The sequence below is a fragment of the Centroberyx gerrardi genome, chromosome 15, assembly GCF_048128805.1.
Source record: "Centroberyx gerrardi isolate f3 chromosome 15, fCenGer3.hap1.cur.20231027, whole genome shotgun sequence".
NCBI classification, from domain to species: Eukaryota; Metazoa; Chordata; class Actinopteri; order Beryciformes; family Berycidae; genus Centroberyx; species Centroberyx gerrardi.
Window position 1 is genome coordinate 9,548,013 of NC_136011.1, and position 25,113 is coordinate 9,573,125.

General features: G+C 43.5%; 1 protein-coding gene across 1 annotated transcript in view; it reads right to left on the reverse strand.

Moving 5' to 3' along the window:
• The window catches only part of disc1 (DISC1 scaffold protein), a 41,293-nt gene extending 16,809 nt beyond the window's left edge, over window positions 1-24,484 (reverse strand). The window contains exons 1-10 of the mRNA XM_078288780.1: window positions 23,994-24,484; window positions 18,864-19,888; window positions 18,043-18,112; window positions 15,708-15,864; window positions 14,574-14,670; window positions 13,786-14,018; window positions 11,079-11,133; window positions 8,499-8,601; window positions 8,114-8,302; window positions 1,044-1,104 (exon numbers count right to left, since the gene is read on the reverse strand). Coding sequence (XP_078144906.1) covers window positions 1,044-1,104; window positions 8,114-8,302; window positions 8,499-8,601; window positions 11,079-11,133; window positions 13,786-14,018; window positions 14,574-14,670; window positions 15,708-15,864; window positions 18,043-18,112; window positions 18,864-19,888; window positions 23,994-24,063 — 2,060 coding nt within the window. The 5' untranslated portion in view covers window positions 24,064-24,484. The remainder of the gene's footprint in view (window positions 1-1,043; window positions 1,105-8,113; window positions 8,303-8,498; window positions 8,602-11,078; window positions 11,134-13,785; window positions 14,019-14,573; window positions 14,671-15,707; window positions 15,865-18,042; window positions 18,113-18,863; window positions 19,889-23,993) is intronic.
• Window positions 24,485-25,113: the final 629 nt, after the last annotated feature.

Here is a 25,113-nt window from a genome sequence, read left to right on the forward strand (position 1 = left end):
CTTTGCCACAGTCCTCTTTTGCATCCTACCTTCCCTCCCTCACACACTCCAAAAGTACTCTCTTCCCTGCTCAATGCATGGGCTTTTTGCTTCTGTAATGGCAACACACCGCACAGAAACTGAGAAAGAGAAATCAATAGAGAGTGAGAGCAAGAGAGAGAAGGAAGCAATGCTTATTTAGAGAAAAACAATATTCCCTGTCCCTTTTATCAGCTCCATTCATCCATCTGTAAAACACAATGTTTTTAAAACACTGAGAAATAAGACCCGATCGCATCCCAGCTGCTCGGTGCTGTCTGTCTGATGAGGAGATGAGCTAAGCATCTCTGATCTCCATAAGGAAGAGTAAACAGGCGCATGGTGTTGACAGACGACTCAGCTCCAGACCCTCTGCTCGAAAATTCACCCATTCAGCACATCACAATCACGCTCGGTAAATGTCAGTCTGGGGACCATCCCCACCAAAACAGAGACCCGTCCTCGGTGATTTAGGGGGCTGAGACGCAGATAGAAGGGGATAAGGCACAGAAAAAGATATTGCTTTGTCCAAAATGGTTTATGGAAGGGAGGGAGGAGAGATATAAGAGGGGAACTGAGCGGATAGAGGTATAAAAACGAGGGAGAGGTAAGTGAAAGAAAGATCGTGACGGAGCCGAGGGGGGAGGAGGAAGACAAATTGCGTAAGTGAGAGACAGAATGAAATGTGAGAGGGAATGGGGGAGTGGAAGGGGGTTCTGGGAGACAACAGCATAGGAGAAAGGGTGTGTGGGTATATGAGGTGGTGGATGAGGTGATGAGAAGGGGGAGCGGGGGGAGAGGGCGCCATGGTTAGAGGACAAAAGAGCCAAGGTGAGAAGGAATTCCTTGGAGATTGGTGCTCTGTTTATCCCTCTTCCCCTTTTCACTCAATCATCCAGTAAAATATCTATTCTTGATGTCCTTAGTTTGCACAAATAATAAAGAGAAACTAAAAAAAAGCATAAGAGGCTGGGGGGTGGGGGAGCAGGCGAGAGGAGAAGAAAGGGAACAGAAAACACTCTTACCTGTGCAATCTGTCCTCCAGTAGCTCAATGTACTTGCTGGTGTTCTCTTTCAGTCTGCCTTCTGTATGGAGAGAGAACCACAAAGAGAACAGCCAGTTACTTACATTTCATTTACCACTTCTATTAGCCACGAATGGGGGTATCCTAGCAACAAATTACCCCAATGCCATTAAAACCGACTGGGTCATTATCTATACTGTACATGGCGGCTTTTAAGGAGAGGTAGTCATCACAGTCGGTGCTGGCGTTGTGCTGAGAAACTGCAACAGCAGAGAAGCCCAGCTGTCTCTCTCTGAAGGCAAACATACAATGGTGCAAGAGCGCTCTCTCTGCTCCAAGAGGGGATACAATCAGAGTAGGCCCAGGGATAAAAGGAGATTTTATCATGGCATATAGGTCCTCATGCGGTGCCAGATTTTCTGCGGGGCATGAAGTTGGATGCATAGCTTATGTTGCATTCTGCCCCCTTCTGCCAGCAGTGTGCTGTGCCTGAGGAGGCAGACGCAGGCTGGGTGAGCTGCAGTCAGGATGGAGAGGAGGGCAATCTGAGCGCTGTTAATGAGCTCATGTATGAAACATGAGAATAGGCCCCCCCGCAGCAGCAAGCCTCTGAACACAATAGAATGCACTTATATCAAATCGCACCGCATCATACACGCACACAAGCTAACTCTCATACAACCCACCCCCAATACACACACACATTCCCAAAGCCGGCCTTAGGAATCTGCCCATTTCAACATCTGTACAATTCAATAGCCATTCTGATTCAGTGCTTTCCCACACTCTCATGCAATGACTCTCTCACATTCAGCAGAGCTCACACTGAGAGAGAGTAACCTAATTGGGTGCCCTGATTGAAATGAGAATCACACTGAGGTTTTGAAATCTAATTTGTATCATTGTCTCTGATGGTGGTTATTAGACAGCATCGGCTCCGGGATGAGACAAGCCGGGGGTTGGCACAGCGGGAGGAAAGGAAAAACGGCCTGAATGGGGATTCAATTGTTACGTCTGAGTGAAAGTGACTCTGACACACACACGCATACACACACACACACATTCCTGTCCATAGTGTAGGGGAAGAAATGAGATGAAGATAGTCAATCTATTTATGGGGGTTGCGTATGTGTGTCAGAGAGTGAAAGAGGGAGCGGGGGAGAGAGAGACAGACAGAGAGAGACAGAGAGAGAGAGACAGAGAAAGAGAGAGAGAGAGAGAGAGAGAGAGAGAGAGAGATCTTGCCTGAGTGTCATTTTGATTCAAAGTGGCCAAATATGCTCATCAGAGGGTAGGGGGAGGCTGGTGGAATAGATATCACATATCTAGTGTACATATCTGGTGTATGTGGACCAGACAGCTCACTTACCGCCCCTCTAATTGCCATGTGAGATCCTATCCCACCTGACAGAGTCTCCCTTGTCAACTTCCATTCATGCCGGCTCCGTTAAGCAGCATGCAAGGAGATAGCCACTGAATAATACATGGGGGCATTAAGCCCGACTGTCAATGGCAAAGAGCATGTACGGATGCGAGATGACAAAGTGGGCTAAGGCTTGAACAGGAACAAGAGCCGGATTTAGAAATATACTGTAAGGAATGGAAACAGTCAATAGAAAGGGCAGATGAAAACGTAAGATATAGACATGAATCCATCCAACGTTCAAAACAATAATCGGCCTCTCTGCTGGTTCTGAAATAATATTTCTTTCCGTGCTGATACTGTTAGCTAATAAACCTAGAAGTGCCATGCTGCCATTCACACAAGCCAACCATTGGCAGAAATGGCAACATTTCTGTCTCTTCTGGCGTGACAGATGAAAATAATCTTTTCTTTATAGTGTGATGTCTGAGGCATGGCACTGGGACAAGACATCAAGCAGGAAGACACAGCGAGCCTCCCCCTGTGCGGAGTGGAACCAGAGCGCCGGGTGATATTACCACTTCCTGTAAGTCTGTGGGAGGCGGCTGTCATTGGCAGGCCATGCGAATAAAATCTGCACTAAAAAGCCTATGAAGAAGAGAGCCACTCATTTAGTCCGTGATACACGCGGCAGTATATTTGGTGTTTAAGAAGTCTCACAAAGGCAGTCACAGATCCTGCATTAGCAAATTCATGAGCTCTGTTTCCCTTCACACCAGTGAACCCAGCATGCACTAAACATCGCTGATTGCTGCCAACGACCCCGGCCAAAATCGAAGAGGCTATTCATTCGTAATACAAGTGCAGCACTGAGACACTATTGAGAGAGGATGATAATGTGTTACTTGACTTTAATGCAAAAGGGTCATTCTCTTCATAGGCCAAAATTCGAATTCATTATTCTAATTAAAAAATAATTACTTCGGTTAAGTATATTCAAAGTTGACGATAAATTATGAAGCTAATGATTATAATCAGTGGTTTAGACAGAGCAAATGGAGCGGACATACAGCGCAGGGATGCATAATTCCCGATGATGAAGTTACGTGCTTTAATGAGCCTGTAGAAGTTAACGATAGCAAGGTGTTTGCATTTGCTGCTGCATTATGAGCATTTGTACAGCTCTCTAATTGAAAGTGAATAATGCAGTAATTTCTTCATTGCCTTGTAACAATGAAAGCACCCAACATTCTGTGAGGCCTCCATGTTGTCAAACAAATTAGAGGCAGACGCCATGCAGACGCAGCACCAGCGAAGCGCGTGCTATGAAAGGGTCGGCATAATAAGGCAGAAGAGAAATTGTGTGTCTTTGTAATTGAGTTGAAGGCACTGACTGTGATTAATGTCTTTAAGCCCGGCCCAGGCTGCTTCAGTGCAACGGCACTGCAGGTAACACAAACACACAGTCAGCATTTGCAGACACTCATATTGTAGGAATATATCTGCACTTAACAGCAGCCCGGCAGCATGGCTAATGGAGGGAGAGACAGCCTGATATCTCAGACAGACACTCAATAACCCATGATGCTTTAAGGCTCTGGGATCACAAAGCATAGCAGTACACAGATTGCAGCTAGCACAGCATGACATATTGCGCGGCTATGCACTAATGCACAGCAAAAGGAATCATTTGACAAAAAATTGGCTGTGTATACAAAACCTGTGCCTGGGTGGATATATATTTCAGTGTTGGACTTTGAAATGCTCGGGCTGAAATGGTAGACACGCTCACTGTTGTTATGACTGAAACCTAACTCGCCAAACAGAGTTTGTTTAAAAGGAGCCTCTAAAGTTACTTTGCCGTGGGCTGCAAAATAACATTTTCTCTGATGATTGAATCTGGGCAGACACTAAGAGACACACCGAAGAAGAACTCTCTCCCAAAATGCATAGTCCTAAAAGCTCTGCCTCTCGACGACTCTCTCGCCACTTCACCTGCTCACTTCCCCTGCTCACTTCCCCTGCTCCATTTAACTCCCATCTTATTATATCCTCTGAGTCCTTTGGAAAACTCCTACAGCCACCAGGCTGATACATTTTCCACAAAGAGCTCTTGACTCCACAATATCTCCATGACATTAGCTGCTGAATTCGTCACCTCCCTCTTCTGTCTAATAAAGCAGATAACAGTAAATACCGTCTGTTTTTTTGGGCCACTCAGTAAGACTAGGCATTACTCCATTTGCAGTGGTATTTTTAGTTTTGCCAGTAGGATTGATATAACCAGAAATATGAAAAGCAACCTCCTACTGTGTGGCATGGATTTGAAGAAAAGAAATATCTTTTTTTTTACATGTACATCTTCTCCAGAGGATATGGTGGCAGCTAGAGTCGTAGTAGCTCAGTCAACCTTGCTTTGTTTTAGTAGTAATCCTTATGGGTATGGATGCTATAATACTTCTGACAACTTCATAATGGAATAATATCCTCTGCTGAATCACGGGAAAAATGAAAACTGCCAAAACTTCAGAGACAAAAACCAGGAAACATTCTCCCGGGTCCACTTAACCACTACACTGATCTCAATCATTTAGACACCCTTCAGGAGAAGAGCTGTCATACGTCCCATCATGTTCTCAACAGAAGTACCCCGAAAGAGGCCGAGTCATGAATAAATCATACATGTCCTCTGCTTTACTATCTGGACTCCATTAAGGGGAAATTGCATTTGTTTAATTACATGGAGTGACAGTGTTTTGATGTGCACTTCTGCTGGCACCAAAGAGCTTTTGGACTGGCATGCACAGTAGAGTGTGGCCTGGACAGGCTCCCAAAACCTGCCAAGGACCAAAAAATAAATACCTTTCCCATCATGCACCACAGCACAGAGGTGACATTGCAGTGGGAGCTGCATGGAAGGAAGAGAGGATGGTGTAATTCCAGCACAAGTCAACATTTTCTTTCAAAACGCGATGTGCCAAGACCGAAAGTATCAAGGTAACATTGATTAAATATGTTCAGTTGGAGCCATGTGGAGCAGACAGCATACTATCTGCCTGACAGATATTACCTGACTGCTACAGAACAATACACTGCCTGCATACTAATATAAGCATTAAATATGCTTTAACAGAATACTTGGATAAATCAACACAGCTGCACCGAGAGAGACATATTCTGGTGTTGCCTCCACATCTGAATGTCCTCACTCCTGGGGGTCATTTACTCGTCTTCTTCAGCTGTTCAATTATTTATTTGTAAATTTAGTCTCACTTGAGATCTCTCTTGGGGACAAAATTACACTCTCAGCAGGGAATCAAACCTCCTGCTTTAATGGCTTTGGTATTCATCAGCACTCGTGCCAATGGCAATTTAGGACGTAATGACTCCCAGGCCAACAACCCCCACACCGCCCAGAACGTTGATGTTCAACAAGCTGGATCTGTGGAGTTCGACTGAACGGATATGCACGGATCAACTGAAATGTATTGCTTTAGAGCAGACTGCTCTTCATAGCTCCTGGTGATTATGTAGCGCTGGAATTGATGCCAGGACAATAGGCCTTTTCAGGAGAATGCAGATGGTTTTCTTGTTATATGAAGACATGAGTGTCATAAGCATATGCAAGAAATGCCTCAAAAACCACAGAGGCAACCATCTTGTCTTTGAAGTAGATGGGAATTTCTCATCCCTCCCAGCTTAAGAAATGGTAATGTGCTGTTTGTGGGCTATCAGTTTCCAGCTAGTGTGTGCCAGCCCCTTATTACCAAATGGGATGACAGTTTAATGAGACCCTTGCTTGGTGTCAGCCAGACATTGTGAAATCGTGCCTGCCATATTGGGTTCGCCCACTTGAGCACTTGAGCAAGGCACACAACCAATCATTAACTTGCTATCTCTTCCCACACAGTGACGCGTTGCCCACCTGATTCCTTTGTTTAGCCGGAGCGCGTGCGTGTCACTGGCTCCCCTGCCTCGGTGTCCCTGGGAGCTGCATTATTCTGCCTTATTCTGAGTGTATTTAGGATACCGAGGTGAACTTGAGCGTGCCTTTGGTCCTTGTCAGGAGAGAGATTAATACGATCCCTGGCTGTTTAGCAAGTCAAGGTGTTCAGCATGGTATTTCAGCAACTAAGATCAGGCAGGAAACTGGGTTTAATGCACAGGGGTTTAAGGAACAGAAATAGTAGCTGAGTGAGATTAATTACCAGAACACACTGATCCCTTGCTTTCAATATGACGAAGAAAAAGGGACTAAGAAAAAGAATTGGTTTCAATCATGATAACATAAAACTATGGACCATATAAAAACATAAATACCCAAGTAGAAGCAGTATACCATATACCGTCTGGATAACCCCAACACTCAACCTGTACTAATGAAAGGCTGCCCCCTAGTGACAGCAGACTGTGCATTGAACACAAGACAATGGGTGGACACTAATGATGCCGCCACAGGCCTTAATGATCTAGATAACAGAAGATTGTCAGGTCACTGCCAGCGTGTCTTGGGGTTGCAGCAGCAGTCCTATCCAGACCGGCGTCTCCAACCCTTCGCTCCGACATCCCGGCCTCGTCACTTCACGGTTCCCCTCCCTCCCCTCCCGTCTCGCTGCCTCAGAGAGCGAAGTGACCTTTTTTAGAAATCTCCCTGTGACTGATGGACTGGGGAGAGTAGCACTGCAGCTGGTGCTGTCAAAATCCATTTATCTCTCAACCAATGCCAGGAGGCCAAACCAATCTACAGCCCCCCCCACCCACCCCCCACCCCCAAAAAAAGGACACTTTTTTAAGCAGTATTCAGATTCCCTCTAGTGGGAGAGTGTGTGAGCGCAGATACATCGTCTCCGGAGCGAGCGTTCTTTGTGCTGGCTTGGAGGTAATTTGCTACTTCACACAATCTCAAGCTCATTTCCTCCAGCCCCCCCTCCCCCTCCCCCTAACAACTGCCAATCATGCTGGTAACTCATTTGATGCCGAGTCCCCGTTGACAGCCGGCCTCTTCTCCTTCATTTGGGAGAAGAAGTCACCGTTCATTGATGTCCGCTCAGCATGGAGTAACATCGACGGAGGATTTCTTTTTCAAAGAGCTCTCATCATTCACATTTGAGTTGATATTTCAAAGGTGTTTTCAAAGACAGAGCGGCACCTTTTAGAAATACAACAAACGTTTTCTCGACTCGATAGGCATGATGTGGCCTACGAGCAAGAGAAAGGTGGGGTGAATTGTGAAAACGCAGCAGTGTTGTTTCAGGCAGCAGTGCATTGTGGGACACATTACATTACTGCAGTATTCCCAGATTCCCATCCTGAGGGGAAATTTTTCAAGATGTTCACATTTACCACATGCTAGACCTTTGAGAAGAAATAGCAATTACAAATAAAATCCAATGATAAATTACATTATAATGTGCTTTACCATTTGGATTGAGAATTAGATCTGCAGTAGGGCTATAAATATGTTGACCAACAACAATAAATAATTATCTATATATAGTATATACTTGGTAAAACAGCAGCCAGCTATAAATCTGATAATGTGAATAACCAATAATGCACATCCTGCATTAATGCTCTTGCACTTAATCTAATTTTTGTATTTACACCCTATTCCCTTGCTGCTGCAGTGACCCAGTTTCTCCTCGGGGAAGAGAAAGGTTCATGTTATCTCGTTCCAAAGCCTTGGCTGAGCCTGGCCTCTGCTCACCGTGCTGCGCCTCTCTCTGCTCCAGCTCCTGCCTGAGCTGCTGCTGCTGCTCCTTCATCCTGGCCAGCTCCTGGCTGTTCCCCGCGCTGAGGCTGTGCAGCCTCTTGGCCAGGCCCTCCAGCCGGTCCCTCTCCAGGTACACCGCCTTCATCTCCGCCTTCAGCTCCTTGGCACTGCCGAAGTCATTACCTGCACCGCCGCACCACAGGAGGAGGACATTTACACTTACGCCGCCCATTAATGAGCGTCTCCATCATTAATGGCTTAATTAACTGCGGCTAATGGGAAGTGAATCGAGTAAATGAAGTAAATAAGGGAAGTGAAATGTAGGAAGGGGTGAGGTGAGGGGGGAGGAGGGAGGGGGAAGGGGGGGTTGGAGAGTCACCTGAAATGGCTGCCAGTTTGGCTTCATGCAGCGCCAAGAGCTGAGTTTCAGTCTCGCTGACTTTCCTCCTCAGGCTGCCGCCCAGCCTCTGACTCATGACCACCTGGGGAGAAGAAGGAGAGGAAGAAGAAGAGGGGGAGGAGAGAGAGGAGGGAGAGGGAGAGAGGTAAGCTTCCCGGAACTAACAGAACCTTTCAGACACATGGATCCCACAGGATGCGCGGCTCATTTTCAATTCCGCTTTCATTTGCTTTTTTTCGACACTCATTCTTACAAGACCTCACAGATTCATTTCCGTCCGTCGGTCCGCGCTCCCTCTGCTCTGAATACACAGCAGAGCATCGGCGCCGATGTGTTACCTTGTCCGTAACCTTTCGAGAGAAAGAGAGCGTCTCCTTTCACGTGGCCAGACAGGGAAATGTGAAATCTCCATAAAAGATGCCATTAGAATGTCAGAGAGGAAAAAGGCCCTGAATGTCATGGGCCTGATGGGGATGCAGCATCTCAGCGCCCCAGCATTCACTGAGGGGCTGATGGCTTCAGATACAGCCTGTCTAGCCTCCAACCGCCCCGGCTCTGCCCTTTAAACCTGTGTTCTTTTGAATGTATTCGCTTTGAATTACAGCCAGATACAATTCCCATGATGCACTTCCTTGTTTTGAGGAACTATTCTCCCCCCCTTCAAAGAGATGTGGAGCCGGATCCTTCTGAATCTGACGCAGTTTTGTGCTGCGCTTTGAAAAGAATGTCAAATAGGTGAGTATTTCAGACGCAACCGACCTCAAGGGAGTTTTCTTCACAGCAAAAACAAAAGAATACAATTTTTCTTTTTTAAACACCCTTGCATAATTTCATTTCACTGCATTGCATGAAAGTGCTTTCCAAATTGTAGAATAATCTGACATTGGTGATTTAACTCCAAAACAATTTTTCTAAATATCTAAAAAAAAAAAAAAAACAGAGAAATGATATCCTCTAAAATGTTACTGTTTTCTATTAAAAAAGGGCTGAGGGTAGCTTATAACTTTAATAACATTCAATAGTGAATTTTACTTTCATACCTGCAGTAATTTCTTCACACTAGGTGTCCCATTTTTCACACAGTGGATATCTTGGACTGAAACTCTTCATTTAAACTTGGCAATGGAGAACCTTGTGATTGTATAGAAATAGCGTCTCTTCCTGGAGAGCACAGATTTCTTTGAGCTGCAGTCAGACTCAGCATCAACCAGCCATTTGATGATGGGTTTGTGGAGGACACAGTGACAGTAAAAAGCTCCTCCCTGGGTCCCCGGTCCCCTGCGGTGCCTCCCTCCCTCCCTCTGTCCCTCCATCACCACTTCTTACAGACTGATGCTGCTCCTGGCTCTTTCTAACTGCACACACTGATGTATAGAGATCACTGTGAGGGAAAACCGCCCTCCTGAAAAGCAGAGAACTCCTAAGAAGCCATGCACACTGAATGAATACCATTACTGACACACATAACAATACCACACCAAGCCATAGCCTAGTGTATCAACAAACATTACATAGAGACGCATGGCTCACACACACACACACACACACACACAAGCGTGCACACACAGACGTACATACACACACATATAGTGAGAACGCCTCAGGCTAACGGCAGCTAAAGTGGAAATTTTCTGATGCTCACACAGCTCCAGGATTTCTAATATAGCTGCAGTGTTGCACCTGACTCAAAGAACCACAGTAGCTAACACTAGACTGAAGCCCAGTGAAAAAGACAAAGAGGTAAGAGAGGAGGAAGCCTAAATATTATGAAGCCGAGAGCTGCTGCTACTGACTGAAAAGTTAGCTGGCCTGCTGACCTTTGAATGCATGGTCATGAATGAACAAAAATAAATAAGAAGTCATCGCCATTTATATTTTCTGATTTACATTTTGACCAGAGTTCCTTCTTTTACATTCATGTTAGTTAACTTTAGCTCCACCTGCTCAACTCAACCACAACACAACACGTCTTGTGGCTGCATTGCATTCTGGTCTGTTGAGGCTATTGTTGGTGGAGAAATTGGTCTCCCTTCCTCTTCTACAATGGATTTCTCCCTGTATGTTTACTGAACGTCTGTGTAAAATGGTGAGTCTAGAAAGAAACCCTTGCTCTTTATTCTGAGGGACTGACACCTGACATTTCTGCTATTCAACTCCATTGTAGCTGCAAATTTGGCCAGTTATCTACAGAAATAACAAAAATACACCAAACAACAAAATGGACCCAGAAAGGTAAGGTATATTGGCAGCAGCTGTTTTTTAACTGTGTTTAAGTGTTTTAGTGTGGATTTTTCCTTAAAATGATTCAAAGTGGCATCGCTCCCCTGCTATTGACTCAACCCAGGTTAGCTCACAGCATAGTCACATAGAAATACACACATACAGACACTGACAATTAGTATGCATAATTAACACACTGAAGCTGGCACCCAGTACATACTTTCTATTTTGACTTGCTACCCATCATTAGATATTCATTAACATTCAGCCATTGTTGGCATGCCAAGAGGAGCGCTGCGTTGCCATGGAAAAGATCAGGTCACAGTAACAGTGCCTTACTTTAGCAGTAGCTTCCTTGATGGACAGATTCAACGCCTGCTCCTGCTCCTGCAGTCTGGAAAGAGAGAGAATAAAAGAATATTACAATACAACACTAAGTGATCCCTTTCTTTTGGGTACTTCAAGTGAAGTCAGTAGACAACATTGAGAAAATTAACATTCCACCAATTTACTCTGGAGTAAAGATGTGTTGAACATACTTTATAGCTGAAGCTGTAAAGGGTTTGTTTAGATTGGTAAGGTGTGCAAACGTGGAAGTAAAATAAACCTGTATTTTGAGTAATGATGGATTATGAAAGCTGCAAAAAGCTTATTTTTCGTGTGTAAGTCAAAATGTTCAAGAATCTATTTGGGCAAACCTAAAATGTATTAAGTCTGGAATGAATTTCAGCCATCAAAGGCAGAATAAACAGAATAAAATAAAAAACCAAGCCAGGAAACAGGTAAATATAGGCATATGAGAGGGATCTCAATTTCAATTTATTCTCATCTTGAAAACAAGTGGATTCAAATCCAAAAGCCAAATAGACTATAAATTAAGCTGTGACATGATTAGTTTCAAGTCACTTCAATCTATGTCATTTCAAATTGATCTGTGACTTGTTTATTTTTCTGAATGCTTTATTAGTTCTTACAATTGATGGAGACTAGTGAAGAACTTACCATGATACAAATCCAATATATCATTTTGTTGACTGAACCACATTAGCTGTGTTGATGAATATTTTATATATCAAAGGTAAAAGTCATATCAGATGCTATCTATAACCTTGGAAAGGGCAGAGGCAGCTATTAAAGAATGTAATTACACAAACATGTAAACAAGAAGCACCATTAAGGTCGCATTATTTGGTGACAGAGAAATAAATTCATTAGTAAATTAAAAAATGGAGCATGAAATCCTTCACACTCGGTCCGAAACAGTCACCTTGAGCGCATCTAATGGTCTCATATCCCAAAAATCAGTATGTCCTTTTCGTGTTATTCAAACCGATGTTCACGGTGAGTCATAGAAACATGTTGTCTGTGAACATTAGTGTTACAGCACCCTTTTTTTAGCCGTGCATAGGGATACAGCAGCCGTGGATAGTGCTTTGTTCTAATACCAATCAGGAATTACACCTTGATATGAGAGAGAAGTGTTATATGTTGTTTGGAAAGGGAACTGCAACTCAATCATCATGGTGACCCAATGCGCGACACCTGGAGATATGCGGCTGAATATCCAATCTAAGGCTGCAATTTCAATCAGAAAGGCTTGCTAATGCGTTCCAGTCGGGGTGAGGATATGTCAGATATCAAATTATGCCACAGATGGTAGGTCACGCCACTGAGAAGGCGATAAGTACAATTTACATGTCTTTCTAACCAGTGGCAAGAGAGAGAGGCTCTCCGTAGTGCCCGCGCACAAGCTATTAACTTCAGAAGATATGATGCAAAGTATTAATTTGCATCTGAGAAAAAACATTAAAATTCAAAACAGGTTCAAGCAGGTGGGAGTGAAGAGGATTGGGGGCACAGGGGATGCAGGGATTAAAGAAAAAAGCAGAGAGGAGTTACGGCTGCTTGATATATCCTCTCTGAAACTGAAAATAAACACTTGAAGTATTCCTCGTAAATCTTTGATGATTTTTTTTAGATTTTGGGTGTGTGTAATGCCCTAAAATGTGCCATCTGTCTTCTTCTTTCCCCCTATACACCAGTCTCCTCTATGCAGTTCTTTAAGAAGGTATTTGGGTAGAAAAACATGAGCGTGAGATTTTGACTCAATCATATTTTCTTGGCAAAAGATAAGACAGTCCTGCTCCAGGATTTATTCAAAACCATTTGCCGGTGGATGAATAAAGCTGGTGGTAAAAGGTTAAGAGAAAAGGTACAAATAGAAGGAGCCTTTTAGATATGAACAATAACTGACACATCCTCATCCAAACCAGTTGATTCAATGACAAGGAAATACGTGACATAATACAGGGAAACAGAACCTTTTCCTTTTTTTTTTTTTTTTCTTACAGAACCTTTTCCTCTCATTCATGGTCTGACGCCCGAGCGTCACTACAACTCACAGCTCTCCAGCAGCACCACATGGTGACAGGCAGTACTGCAGCTACAGAGTATCAGACAGGAGCAGTGTCCAGTCCTGTGCCATGGAATAATATGAAGGTTTTAATTCCAGCCAAACACTACAGCTGATTTCACAAATTAGCACACCTTTAACGAGACAGGGAGGAACTAAATAGTGAAAAAAGCTGGTGTAGTGTTTGGTTGGAATTGCAGAGGAGTTCAGTGGAAATGGAGCCTAATATTGCATTAATAATCAGAATAATAGACCAATCAGTAATAGACCAGGCAGTAAAAATGCCTCATGCAACCACCTTAATGAGAATAGACTATCCCATTCCGAATGAAATTGCTGTTGTTCGGTATGAAAGCAGAGGTATAAACCTTTGATAGTCTGTTCAGTAGGAGAATATTGATGGCTAGTCGCCATACAACTGCTTAAATCGACGACTTAATTTGGCTGTAAAATTTTTTCTGCGCACGGAATGTCTCAAACATTCAAAAACATTCTTAAAATCTATTCTGATTGTACACTTTGGTGCATGTAAACCCGCATCCTCTCAGATCACTTTGTTTGGCGTTCACGTAAACAGAATCATTTGGACTATTCAATAAGAAGCAACTGGGGAGGGTCAAATATTCTGCTGACCTGAGCATGGAGGGTGGCGGGGAGACGGAGATGTGGGTGCGGTTCTCGGAGCTGACCAGGTCCTGCAGGGCTCGGCTCATGTCCCGGAGCTGGGCCAGGCTGCAGCTCCTCAGCACGGAGCCCTCCAGCTCCTCTGTCTCCACCTGCTGCTCCTCCTGCTGGATCTGCTGCTGCAGGCAGCGACTGCGGTCCTTCAGCTCCGCCAGCCTCTGCTGCAGCTCAGCTATCTCTGCCTGCACGGGATCCAGCATGTTCATTATTTCATTTTCAGGTTTTACTCATCAAATGGAGATATTGTGCTGTACTATGCATGTATATTGGACAAACAAATCAATGGTTTCTTCATATCTTAGTACAAATTGTGGTAATGGTGTCAGCATCAGTACTTGGGAAATGTATTTGGGACTGTATGCAAGTACATAACGCTTAGGAAAAAGATTTATCCTAATCCTATAATACATTTTAATGAGACAGCTGCTATACAAATGTCACAGCACAGCTAGAAGTCCCTATAGGAATTATTAGTATTATATCAGCACTAATATATAGTAGTATTAGTGATATATTAGTATTACAGGCATACCATTGGGGATAAAAAGTGACATTACATACTGTATGATAAGGTTATTATACACTAACTATTGAGTACCACAGACACACTAAAAGTCCCTACAAGAATATTGTAGGAATATTATAGACATGAAGTAAGAAAAAACACTAGTACTAGACAAGATAAGACACAAATCTCCAGAAGTCACCACTGATGACATGAGCTGAGCAGAGCTTACCTCTACCAGGCGTTTCTCCTGGATCAGACGGTCTCTTCGATGCAGCGGACCCTGCGCTGAGTCTGACCGCTCCCCTGCATCAGGCTCTGAGCCATCCCTGCAAACCACCCATAGAAAAACATTCACTTTCTGACTCCATAAGGCTCTTTGCAATGGTGTTAGCATTTTTATTAGGACCTACAAAATTCAAAAATGAATTCTTTACAATGGATATATAGTGGACAGTTTATAATCATATATAGCAGGGTGAGAAATTAACTTAAACTGTTACATTCTGACTGACATATAGTATGGTATAGTACACATTTACACAGTGAGGGAGGCTCTGAGGCAGGCATGGAAAACACAATAATACAGCGTAACTTTTGTTTTGGAGTTTTAGACTATAGCTGCATTCCATCAGGATATACACTGCAGGGGCCCCACCTGGTTTCCTTCCTGTTACAAGGGCTATTTCTGAAAGCTCTGCCTCACTGCTCTGTACACTAACCTACAGCATTATGAGGGAGAGGAGAGAGCATGACCATGATCATGAAACAAACCTTATAAACTGTTTAACTATGTTGAGTCATGAAAATACAAATTTCACGGAGAGTTGAACAATGTGTCTCAATATTGGAAACCCAGTAGGGCTCGGAAATAATTCAATATTGTTGTTTATTGTCTTTCATTAGAATCACATTATGATGGTATAACAATATTGAGTTATTGTAATACATAATCCTATTGCTTAAATTAATGATAGAGAGAAAGTACTTATTAAAGTCTCTCAAAAAATGAGATCTGAAACAAAATAGCGAATTGTATTTGAAAATTACAGTTTGATCATACTTTATATTACCATGCAGTTAAATGCAATGAACATCAATTTGAATTTTTAACATGTGATTTTGCATATGTTATCAGATATCCTTACATATCAATATCAAAATAATTGCATATGATTATCGTGATATTCATTTTGTCCATAACAGCCCTAAAAGTAAATTTTATGATAGGAGGCATGAGAATAAGCAATGAGAGAAGAAGAAGTTCCTCTCTGCTAGGTGTGACAACAGTACAGTGTGAGTGATGCATGAACTCATGACGCATCAGGATAACAGACAGTATTGACCTGTTGGTGGTGTCACTGACCTGCGCTGACTGTGGTCGGCCCTCTGGAGGGCGCTGTGCACCGCCTGTCTGAGCCGCTCCAGGAACAGAGCCACACTGGGCTGTCTGGAGGGCAAACCCAGCTTCAGAGCCCCTCGCTCCCTACACAGCTCCTCCAGCTTTTTACCGAAACGCTCAGCTGCAAACACACACACACACACATACACATACATTAAATACTGTGCTATAAGAGAGGAGATCTCCCTTCCCCTATCCCCTCTAGGACCAGTTCAGTCTTCAGGTCAGTAGGTCACTGGGTAAAGTCAGGATGTCAGTGCAGCTACTGCCGTCCATGATGCTGCACTGCATTGAAGGGAAAATAAAAACACTCCTCCAGTTGAAGGTCATAACTGCTATGTAGCCTACATTCACTAAAATAACATGACAACACACACATCACTCAGCATTTAGCCTACACCAATTGCCAAACTATCTCTTAACTAGAAGGCACTTGGAGAGTGTAAACCTCCACCAATGCTGAACAATTCTCTAACTTGCTGTTACACCCAAAGACATGATTTAAATTTTAAGTTAAATTGATTTCTTGACAATGCAAACATACCCTTAAGACTTGGAATCAAGTCTCTATCTCTGTTAGTTTCATAGTTATGGCTAAAAGAAAATGATAATCGTCTAATGGAGGAAATCCCAGATCACCAAAAAAATGAAAAAAATCAATTGTTCCTGTTGTTCCTGTCCACCAAATATTTTTAAGATATTTAATTTAGGATATCCTGCTGACAGACAGACAAACTAAACTTATAGGGGTGAAAGCATAACCTCCTTGGCAGAGCTAAAAAGGGCAGTGAGAGGTTCCTGATGCACAATATCAAGATTAGCCCAAACCCGACTGAAGCCACAGGCAAAGAGCAAACCTGACAAGTCATGCTGAACCACAAAATCACTGCACCTAAACAGTTCAAGGTCTACAGGAGATCAAAAGCAGATGCCCATATGTATTTCTGTCACAAGTTCCAGGAAGTGGGTCAGAATAAAAGCCTCATCTTGAAATTAATTAAACTTTCCTCAAGCCAGCCAAAAAGTATATTCAGGTCAGACAGAGTCTTAAATGAATGCATGATGTTTTGACACAAAGTCCAAATTCAATTTGTGCTCTGCCATGCAGTCTTCAAATTTAGAAACATCAGGTGAATAAAGCCTAACAAACATGAGTTTAGGCTCATGAAACAAGGCTGTAAATTACTGATGAGTGATTGTAAATTTTCCCTCTCATACAAATTTGCCTACTATCCGTGCTACCTTCAATAGTTTTACAATGAGCTGTTTTTATCTGATAGGCTGGGCGCAGCAGGATAACGCCCCATGCAAGATCATCCAGGCATGAGGAAGACCAGACAGAGTTCGTTCAGCCGTTTAGCTTATACTGCAGAGACTCAACTACTAAGATCATAGTCAACTCAACTAGCAAGCTCATCCTTAGAGAGAGATGATATGATGATAAATTAAAGTATGGAGCTATACTAAAGCATTATCTAATGAATATACACTTCTCTGGTGCATTTGTGTGATAGTTACAGCTGTTTATGCATTGTTTGAATATGTAATAATATATGTACTGCTTGGTCTAAAACTCGGCCAAAGAGATCCTGGGCTATATGAGAGCTAAAGCATAGACACAACACTGAAATGACATCTAGTGCTCAGTGAGTAGGTCACTGTGTCAAATATCCAGTACATGAGATCAAGCCTATCTTATTAATTAATGTGGAATCTATGTCAGGGTCAGTAAACAACAAACCACTTCTTATGTCCTCTCATGCTTTTTCAAACAAACATCACTGTATGATCCACAACTAATTCCATTAGCATGAAATCAAATCAAGGCCCACTTCCCCTGGGTGTCTTTACATAGGCTCCAAACAGATAAGCATAATATCTGGAAGAGTATCCTGCGGTTGAACAAGTTAGTGCTCACTCCATATAAACGACTCCACGCGATCAAATGCCAGCTTGTGCTATGCTGCTGCAACTATCTGCCCACGCAATCTACAGCGTCTACACTGTATACTGCCCTCTTTCCATTATACTATATTAAATAAAAATGACTCTCAAATTTCTTATAAAAAATATTAGATTTGTGGAAATCTCAAAAAGACAATACAAAGAATTTCTTCTTATGATATGACTGACTTCGGTGCTTACCACCCACAGAAGTTTTAAGTGTGATTAACAAAGGAAACTCCCTCCTCTTTCTCATACAATCAAACAAAAACAATCTCCGTCCACAAAAGCTGGAGAAACCTGTGAAGTGACCTACGTATTAAGGCAAGAGCTCAGTGTAAAAATCTTAGTTCACCTGTGTCATAGTCATCATCCAAAATGGCTTTCTGCTGGAGTCTCTGCAGCTTCAACATCATGGACTCGATCTGAGAGAGAGACATGATGGACAGAAGAGCAAACACATTACCCAACAGTCCAGAGGGCAAGGCTTTTTTTTTTTTTTAAACTGACACCACAGGCAAAAAATGTGTGGGTGCATTGACCGTCAGTCTCAAAGTGATACCATGTCAGCAACAGGGGATGAGAACTAAGCTCAGAATTCATTACTATGAAGACACTTAGATATATATATGTAAATGATAAATAATATATATATCTGGCACAATTATTTTCAGATGACATCTCATCTCAGCCTCGTGCCTGTTTTAACTCAGACTTTTTTTTAGGACTTTTTCCTGTCTAAACATTTAGATACGTTTTCTGCACCTGGTCCACCTTTGTTTATTTTCTCCCCAGCACTAAAAACAATTTAATGGATTACACCTGTGTATACAATATAATGGTCCTCAAACATCTGCACATTGATTAGTCCAAATTCTATGCGTTGATTAGTTGGACATTGAAGGGTATAGTACGGAGTTCTTGCGATAGATCTACATCTCTGCTGATCCTTAAGAAACTCCTTGAGCATTATTTTTACATTTGGAAAGACATGTAAACTGTTTATTGCCTATTTTGCTCTTGGTCTTGAATAGGACTCAATTTGCTCTGGTCTTGGCCTTGGCTTGGTCTCGACCCCCCTTTGAACCTGGTCTTGGAATTGACTTGGACCCAACTAAGGTGCTCTTGACTGCAGCCCTGCATCTCATCCTCACAGTAGGAGTCAGTCATACCCACCTTGGTGTTAGTGCGGTTGTTTTGGAGGCAGTCTTGCAGGACGCCCTCATACTTCTTCACCAGGTTGTCCCAGCCTTGGTCGGAGGCGGGCGTGGCGCTCTCGTACCCGGAGGTGACAGAGGAGGCGGAGGCGGTGTCCGAGTCCACGGACAGAGAGGAGGTGACCTCTGTGTCCAGAGAGCAGGAGTCACAGTCGGGCGGGCCGGACGTAGCCTCCCTGCCAGCCCACAGACATTCCTGCCAAAACTTCCCGCCTAAAGACAGCTCCGCTCTCTCTGATTGGCCGGCTGGGGCAGAGGAGGGCTGCGATTGGACAGGAGTTAGCAGTTTTGGGACAGATTGCTCAAGGAGCATGGTTGCTGGTTTTGTTTGGGAAGAGCTTGGTACTTTGGCTGACAGATAATCAAGGGAAATTAATTCGGGCCCAGAAGCAGAGTTAGAGGTTAAATGTTTCTGTGATGTCTGATCTAGTGGTTCTGCTTCCTGGGCAGGTGTGTCAGTGGTAGAGTTTGTTTTCTGGCTGGAGTTGAGTGACTGCTGGATGAAACTGAAGCTGGAGTTGAAGGAGTCTCCCATGGGAGCCAGCCTCGCCTCTGCAGTCGGGCTCGGGCTCAACCTGAGCTCACTGTGTGGTCTGGAGGACTGACCCTGACGGCCGGATGTGCACTCGACAACGCTGCAGTCCACAGGGGGAAGAGGAGGGGGAAGAGAGGAGAGAAAGCTCTCGCTCTGCCAGGAGCGAGATGTATGTTTATCAGGCTGCTGGGGATTCAGTAAGCACACTTTGACAGCAGGTGCTACACTCTCCCTCAGGGTGCTGGGTGGCTCGGTGATGTCAGCGTGACCCTCCCTGCCAGGACATCCAGATTCTCCATTCCTAATGGTCCTCTCCTCCTCCTCCTCCTGCTCCTGCTCCTCCCCAGGAGGAGCGCTCTGTGGCCTGGACTGCTCTCCCCTCATGTAGCCTGGTCTGCGGTGGAGCCTCTTACGACCGGAGCTGCCAGCTGTCCCTGATGCTCTGCCACCTGTCGATGCACAGATTAGCCATTAAGCTGGGCAGCAGGCTCACCAGACAGAAACAGTGAGCTCATACAAGTGGCAGGACAACTAAAATGAATATACGTATATATCAGTACAATCATGTGCACAACATTACAACAGGAAAATGTAATAGTAAATGTGTAATTATGCATAAAGACTCAAAGTGTCTCTATTTCAGTCCAACGTTTGGTTTTAATCTTGAGACATCCAAAAAGTACCAACGTATTATAATACAATGCACGCCATATAACCTACCCAAAATGACTTAACCCACCCACACACACACACACACACACACACACCAGTCTTCCCCTAAAGCTAGCGTGGCTAAGTCAATTAGCTTCTTGGGCAGTTGTGTGACATTTCCCAGGGGTTGGCTCCAGCTGTGGGGAAATACCAAAGCTTCATAGTCATCCTCAGTTGGGACACGCCTTTCAGCACAAGAGTGGTGTAAATCAATACTGTCTCCTGAAGGACAGCTGTAGGGACTGCAGGGTTTTGAGTTCCATTTGAATTGGTTTACAGTAGAAAACACAGCCGTATTGCCGTAGGACTCGAAATGCCCTCGAAAGACATGGCCAACCCAAGCAGTGAGAAGTGATGAACTAGCAGTGTGAAAGAAGAACTCCATGATGAAAGCCAGTTAGTGTGCATGGCTGGGCACCTGCTCCGTGTCTCTGCAAGGTTAATACAAAGAATCTGTAGATCCAGAGAAGGAAAAGAAACTGAGATGCGGGGAATCAACAGCTCCTTTGTATACAGCTGTGCTGCTCTCTCTTTCGCTTCTCGTTCTCAATTTTCTCTTCCCACTCATGCACACAATCACACACACACAGACAGGCACACAGTCACACAGACACACAGACACATACACTTTTGTGCTGAAGCACAGTGGGAGCATTCACTACTACTGCCATTGTAAAAACCCTGTGAGACAGTTAAAAAGAGCTAAACGAGACTCGTCAACCATCTTTAGACTGCGTCATTTAATAAAAAGACACGTATATTTCTCAATACTAGGAATTAGAGATCACACAGCTATCAATTTAAATATCTTCTTTTTTAAATGATATTTTGTTTTGTGCAACAGCAACACAATCGTTATGTCTCTGTGACTGCAGCCTTATATCAAGACAGGAATGCAAGGCGTCAAACAATCTGCGGCCACTACAAAGCAACCACAGACCGCTACTCAACCCTCCATGACCTGCAGTGATGTCATTCCTAAACCATGCCATGTGATTGGAGAGTAACGGAGACAAAGAGGAGACCGCTTAAGAGCGAGAGGGGATATTAGGTAGGAGACAGGGAGACAGGATTTGGAAGGGAGAGTGACAAAAGGGTGTTCCTGTTTCACCCAGTCTGTCTGTGTGTGTGTGTGTGTGTGTGTGTGTGTGTGTGTGTGTGTGTGTGTGGTGTAGTGTAGAGGATGGTCTATTGATCAGGCCTTTAATAAAAGCCTGTGTGTGTCCGCCGAGACCACCGCACTAGTGTTCAGGTTACATACAGCTCCATTAGCGTTTTTTTCTGCAGACGTGGCCACTGTTCCATAACCAATCTAAGAAACCTGACACTCTTTCTAGGTATTCAATACGACCGCACACACCATCCACCATCTGGTATGGTCAAGTATAGTATAGCGGCCACTCCAGAGAGTCATCGAGTCCAAAAGAGAAAGGCTTGATGATAGGGACGCTGCTGTACTGTATATCCTCACCGCGCTTAGATTACACAAAGACGGCTCTTCCCAGTAAAGGGGAAGGAAATGCCTCACGACCCATTGTGTGTGTGTGTGTGTGTGTGTGTGTGTGTGTGTGTGTGTGTGTGAGGGTGGAAGGAGGGGGAATGTTCATCTACATCATGGCTGAAGCACTTAGGCATGTCGTTTGCCGCTTCCTGCCTGGCTGTGTGCTAAAATAGTTTGCCAGGAATTCCGAGATTCGTGCCGGTTAAACAAAATGACCTAATTCCACAAAAAGCAGCTCATCATAACCTTTTAATACACACACCTAACCTGTAATCTGGTTACTAATGTTAATGAACATCTGGACAAAAGTGAGCACAAACACTTCGACAGCACTCAGTTCTGAGAAAATGCGCTGTCCCAGTCAGAGGAGGCTGATTATTTACCTTAGGAGATTAAAGAGGCCCTCCTCAAACCCCTTATGTTAAACACTGCATCCCATTGGCTGATGAAAGCGCTTCAGCCAAAGAGCAGAGGAATGTGGAGGATCTCATAAAAACACAAACGTTTGAGGAACAAGCTCAGCAGTCTCACACACACACACACACACACACACATACCGGCAGATCTGCCTGTCAGCAGCCTCCTGAGAATCAGCACTGCTGGCAGATGTTCAGCACTTCGCCACTTGTGACTGACTGCAGCACCAGAATAGGGGAAGTGAAAGTCATCTATGAGTGATGAAAAGTGTTTCTCCTTTGACCAAAAACACAAGAAACATAACATTTCTGGGATAACCTAGAATTTAATTTAGTTTCTTTAGTATCTTTCTATCAGGTAAGGTGTTATATTTCAGTGTTTATAATGGTTGTAGCTTAACAATGATAATGTATGACATTCCAAAAGCTGCAGTTTCTATGGGAAAGCAGATTTGGCTCCGACAGCCACGCACTTCCTGCATGGTCACATGAGGAACATAAACCAGCTGGATGTAATGGGGCTGAGGAGCTGCTGTTTTATTAGTGGGATAGTGACGTTCACTATGAATAGAGAGAGAGATACACTATATAGCAACGACCAGTACAGCATACAAAACCAGCTGTGGGCCGATTTTACTTCATACACTGGGAAAAAGCTATTTCCTAAAAAGAGGAAAAAAAGGTCCATCATAGATAGTAGATAACTGTCAAGTAGGCCTATTTAGGTCACTTGAAATGTCCATATCATTATTGCCCTACAAAAACCTAGTACTTCCAGTTTTGATATTTTGTTTGTAGAATATGATTCATGGCCCTAGAACTAAGCCTTTTCTGTGAGATCGTATTGGGAAATTCCAAAAAATGCGTACGTGTCACTGGCTAATTCATCCAGTCCTTTTCAATTCCTGAAAAATTGACTGGGACTTTGGAGATACAAAATTCCACTGGCAATATGCTTCAGGCACAAAACTAGTGACCCCTTTAGATATTTGCCTGTCACACACACCCAATATGCTTACTCTCAGTAGAAAAGTAATCAATCCACATTTACAGTAGTAGTTTATCCAGTAGCTATATTTAGTGTCATCAAATAATGGCTACCTCCAATACTCTTTCACAAGCTTAAACCAACAAAATGAGGTGCATGTTTTAGCTTTAATTGCATATGTGATAATTGATTTGATTTTAGAATCCAGTGATGTCTGCATAGATAGGAATAATATTTGCTGTGAAAAGCATGTGCCACACTTCCTGTCTTTTGGAAAAATGTGAGTTCATCTCATTGGTGATGAATACAGCAGACATTTTGACTGGATGTCAGTGTGGAAGACCATCTGAAGGGCTTAGAAACACAGTTCTTCCCTCTTCCTTCAGTCAGACTGCTTATTCGCTAATAGAAAAGGTCGCAACGTAATGCAATCCAGATGTAAAAGTCCATGTAGGCTTGCAGGCAGGTCTTGTTTTGGATGGGTTACAGCAGTATGGTTTATCCTAAACCCAGTCTGTGTTATCCCATCTAAACCCAATGCAAACTCTCATGGGTAGGGTAGAGTAGGCCCTGCTGCTGTTGTTGTTATTGTAGATCTTCTTCTTCTTCTTCTTCGGTGTATTCTCATCACCACCCCAACATCATCACCTTTCCAATAACCCCCTTCCTCCCTTATTACCACAGACTTCTTACTTCTTAGATATTTTTTGATTTTAATGTAATGTGAAGCTCATGGAGAAAAATCATAACACCCTTCATCACTACCATCACCATCATCATCAACCATCATCATCATCATCATCCTCACCATCATCTCTATCATCATCCTTATCACCATCACCTTCATCCCTGGAATAGATCTATGTATCTCCAGTTGATGTTATGTTTAATGTGAAGAAACTGCAGAGTAGATGACAGTAAAACAGATTCTACTTTACCTTCCATGACTTCGCAGCGGTGAAGCAGAGAGTTACCGTGACATTCCAGCCCCATCAGTCCAGCAAACATCTTTTCATGAACGGCCTCTATCTCGCCCTGTGTGAAAGAATATAAAATCCCGGGACTACATGGGAGTCAAAACGACCATGTTGTAGAAGAAGTGGAGCCAGCCACTGCGCCTGATCTCATTTCCGCTGCTGAAAAGTGAGCCGGACCGCTATTATCCCCCCCACTTCGGAACAGTGTGTGAAACTGGCTCTCGCAGGCGCTCCTGTGTCCATAACAAACATTTTTTTTCCCGATAGCGGTATTGATCCTTAAAAATATAGAGGTCTACATTTCTCTTCTGCGGCAAACAAGTGGCTCCGGCTGCGCATGAACAGATGGTCTGGAGAGGAAAAGATGGTCTTTATATGGTCTTTCCCTGAGGAAAAAGGCGAAGAAAATCCGATGACAGGCTGTAACGGTAGATATATTATCCCTAAATAGATCTCTGTCTATCTCTGAACATTAATCAGTTCCCCAGTAATCCGCTATGTGCTGCGCCTTTACGCGTCGTGTTGGAGCAACGTGAGCAGCTCCTACGTGTTCAGGAATTTGACTCCAGACTCCTCCAGCCCGCCTCATGATGACAGGCAGGCAGCCTATGAAAGCCCCGGCAGCAGCAGACACAGCGCTGTATTAACATAACATACATCACGGCTCTATGTTTGTGTTTCTGTTTGTTTTTTTGTGTCATTTTGATTTGCAGTGCTGTAGGTGGAATATTGGAATACATGGCCTACAGAGGAATATTATGGCAATAACCCTCTGCCTGACTGCCTTCAACTCTATTAGACAAGTCACATTAAAAAAAAGAAGGAAAGAAAGAAAGAAAAAAGAAAGAAAAAGTTCACATGTACTTCAGAACATGCTTAGAGAGAATAGTAATAATAATAATAATACATATCACTTTTTAAAAGAGTTTACATGGTAAAGTGCTTGACCAATCAAATAAAATTAACATCACACTCAACTGGCCAAAAACTATTTGTACATGACATGATGATGATAGTCATTGTGTTGTATGTTATGTTATTGCATGCTAAGCAACAGTTTCTTGTGCTATCCTCTGAAATC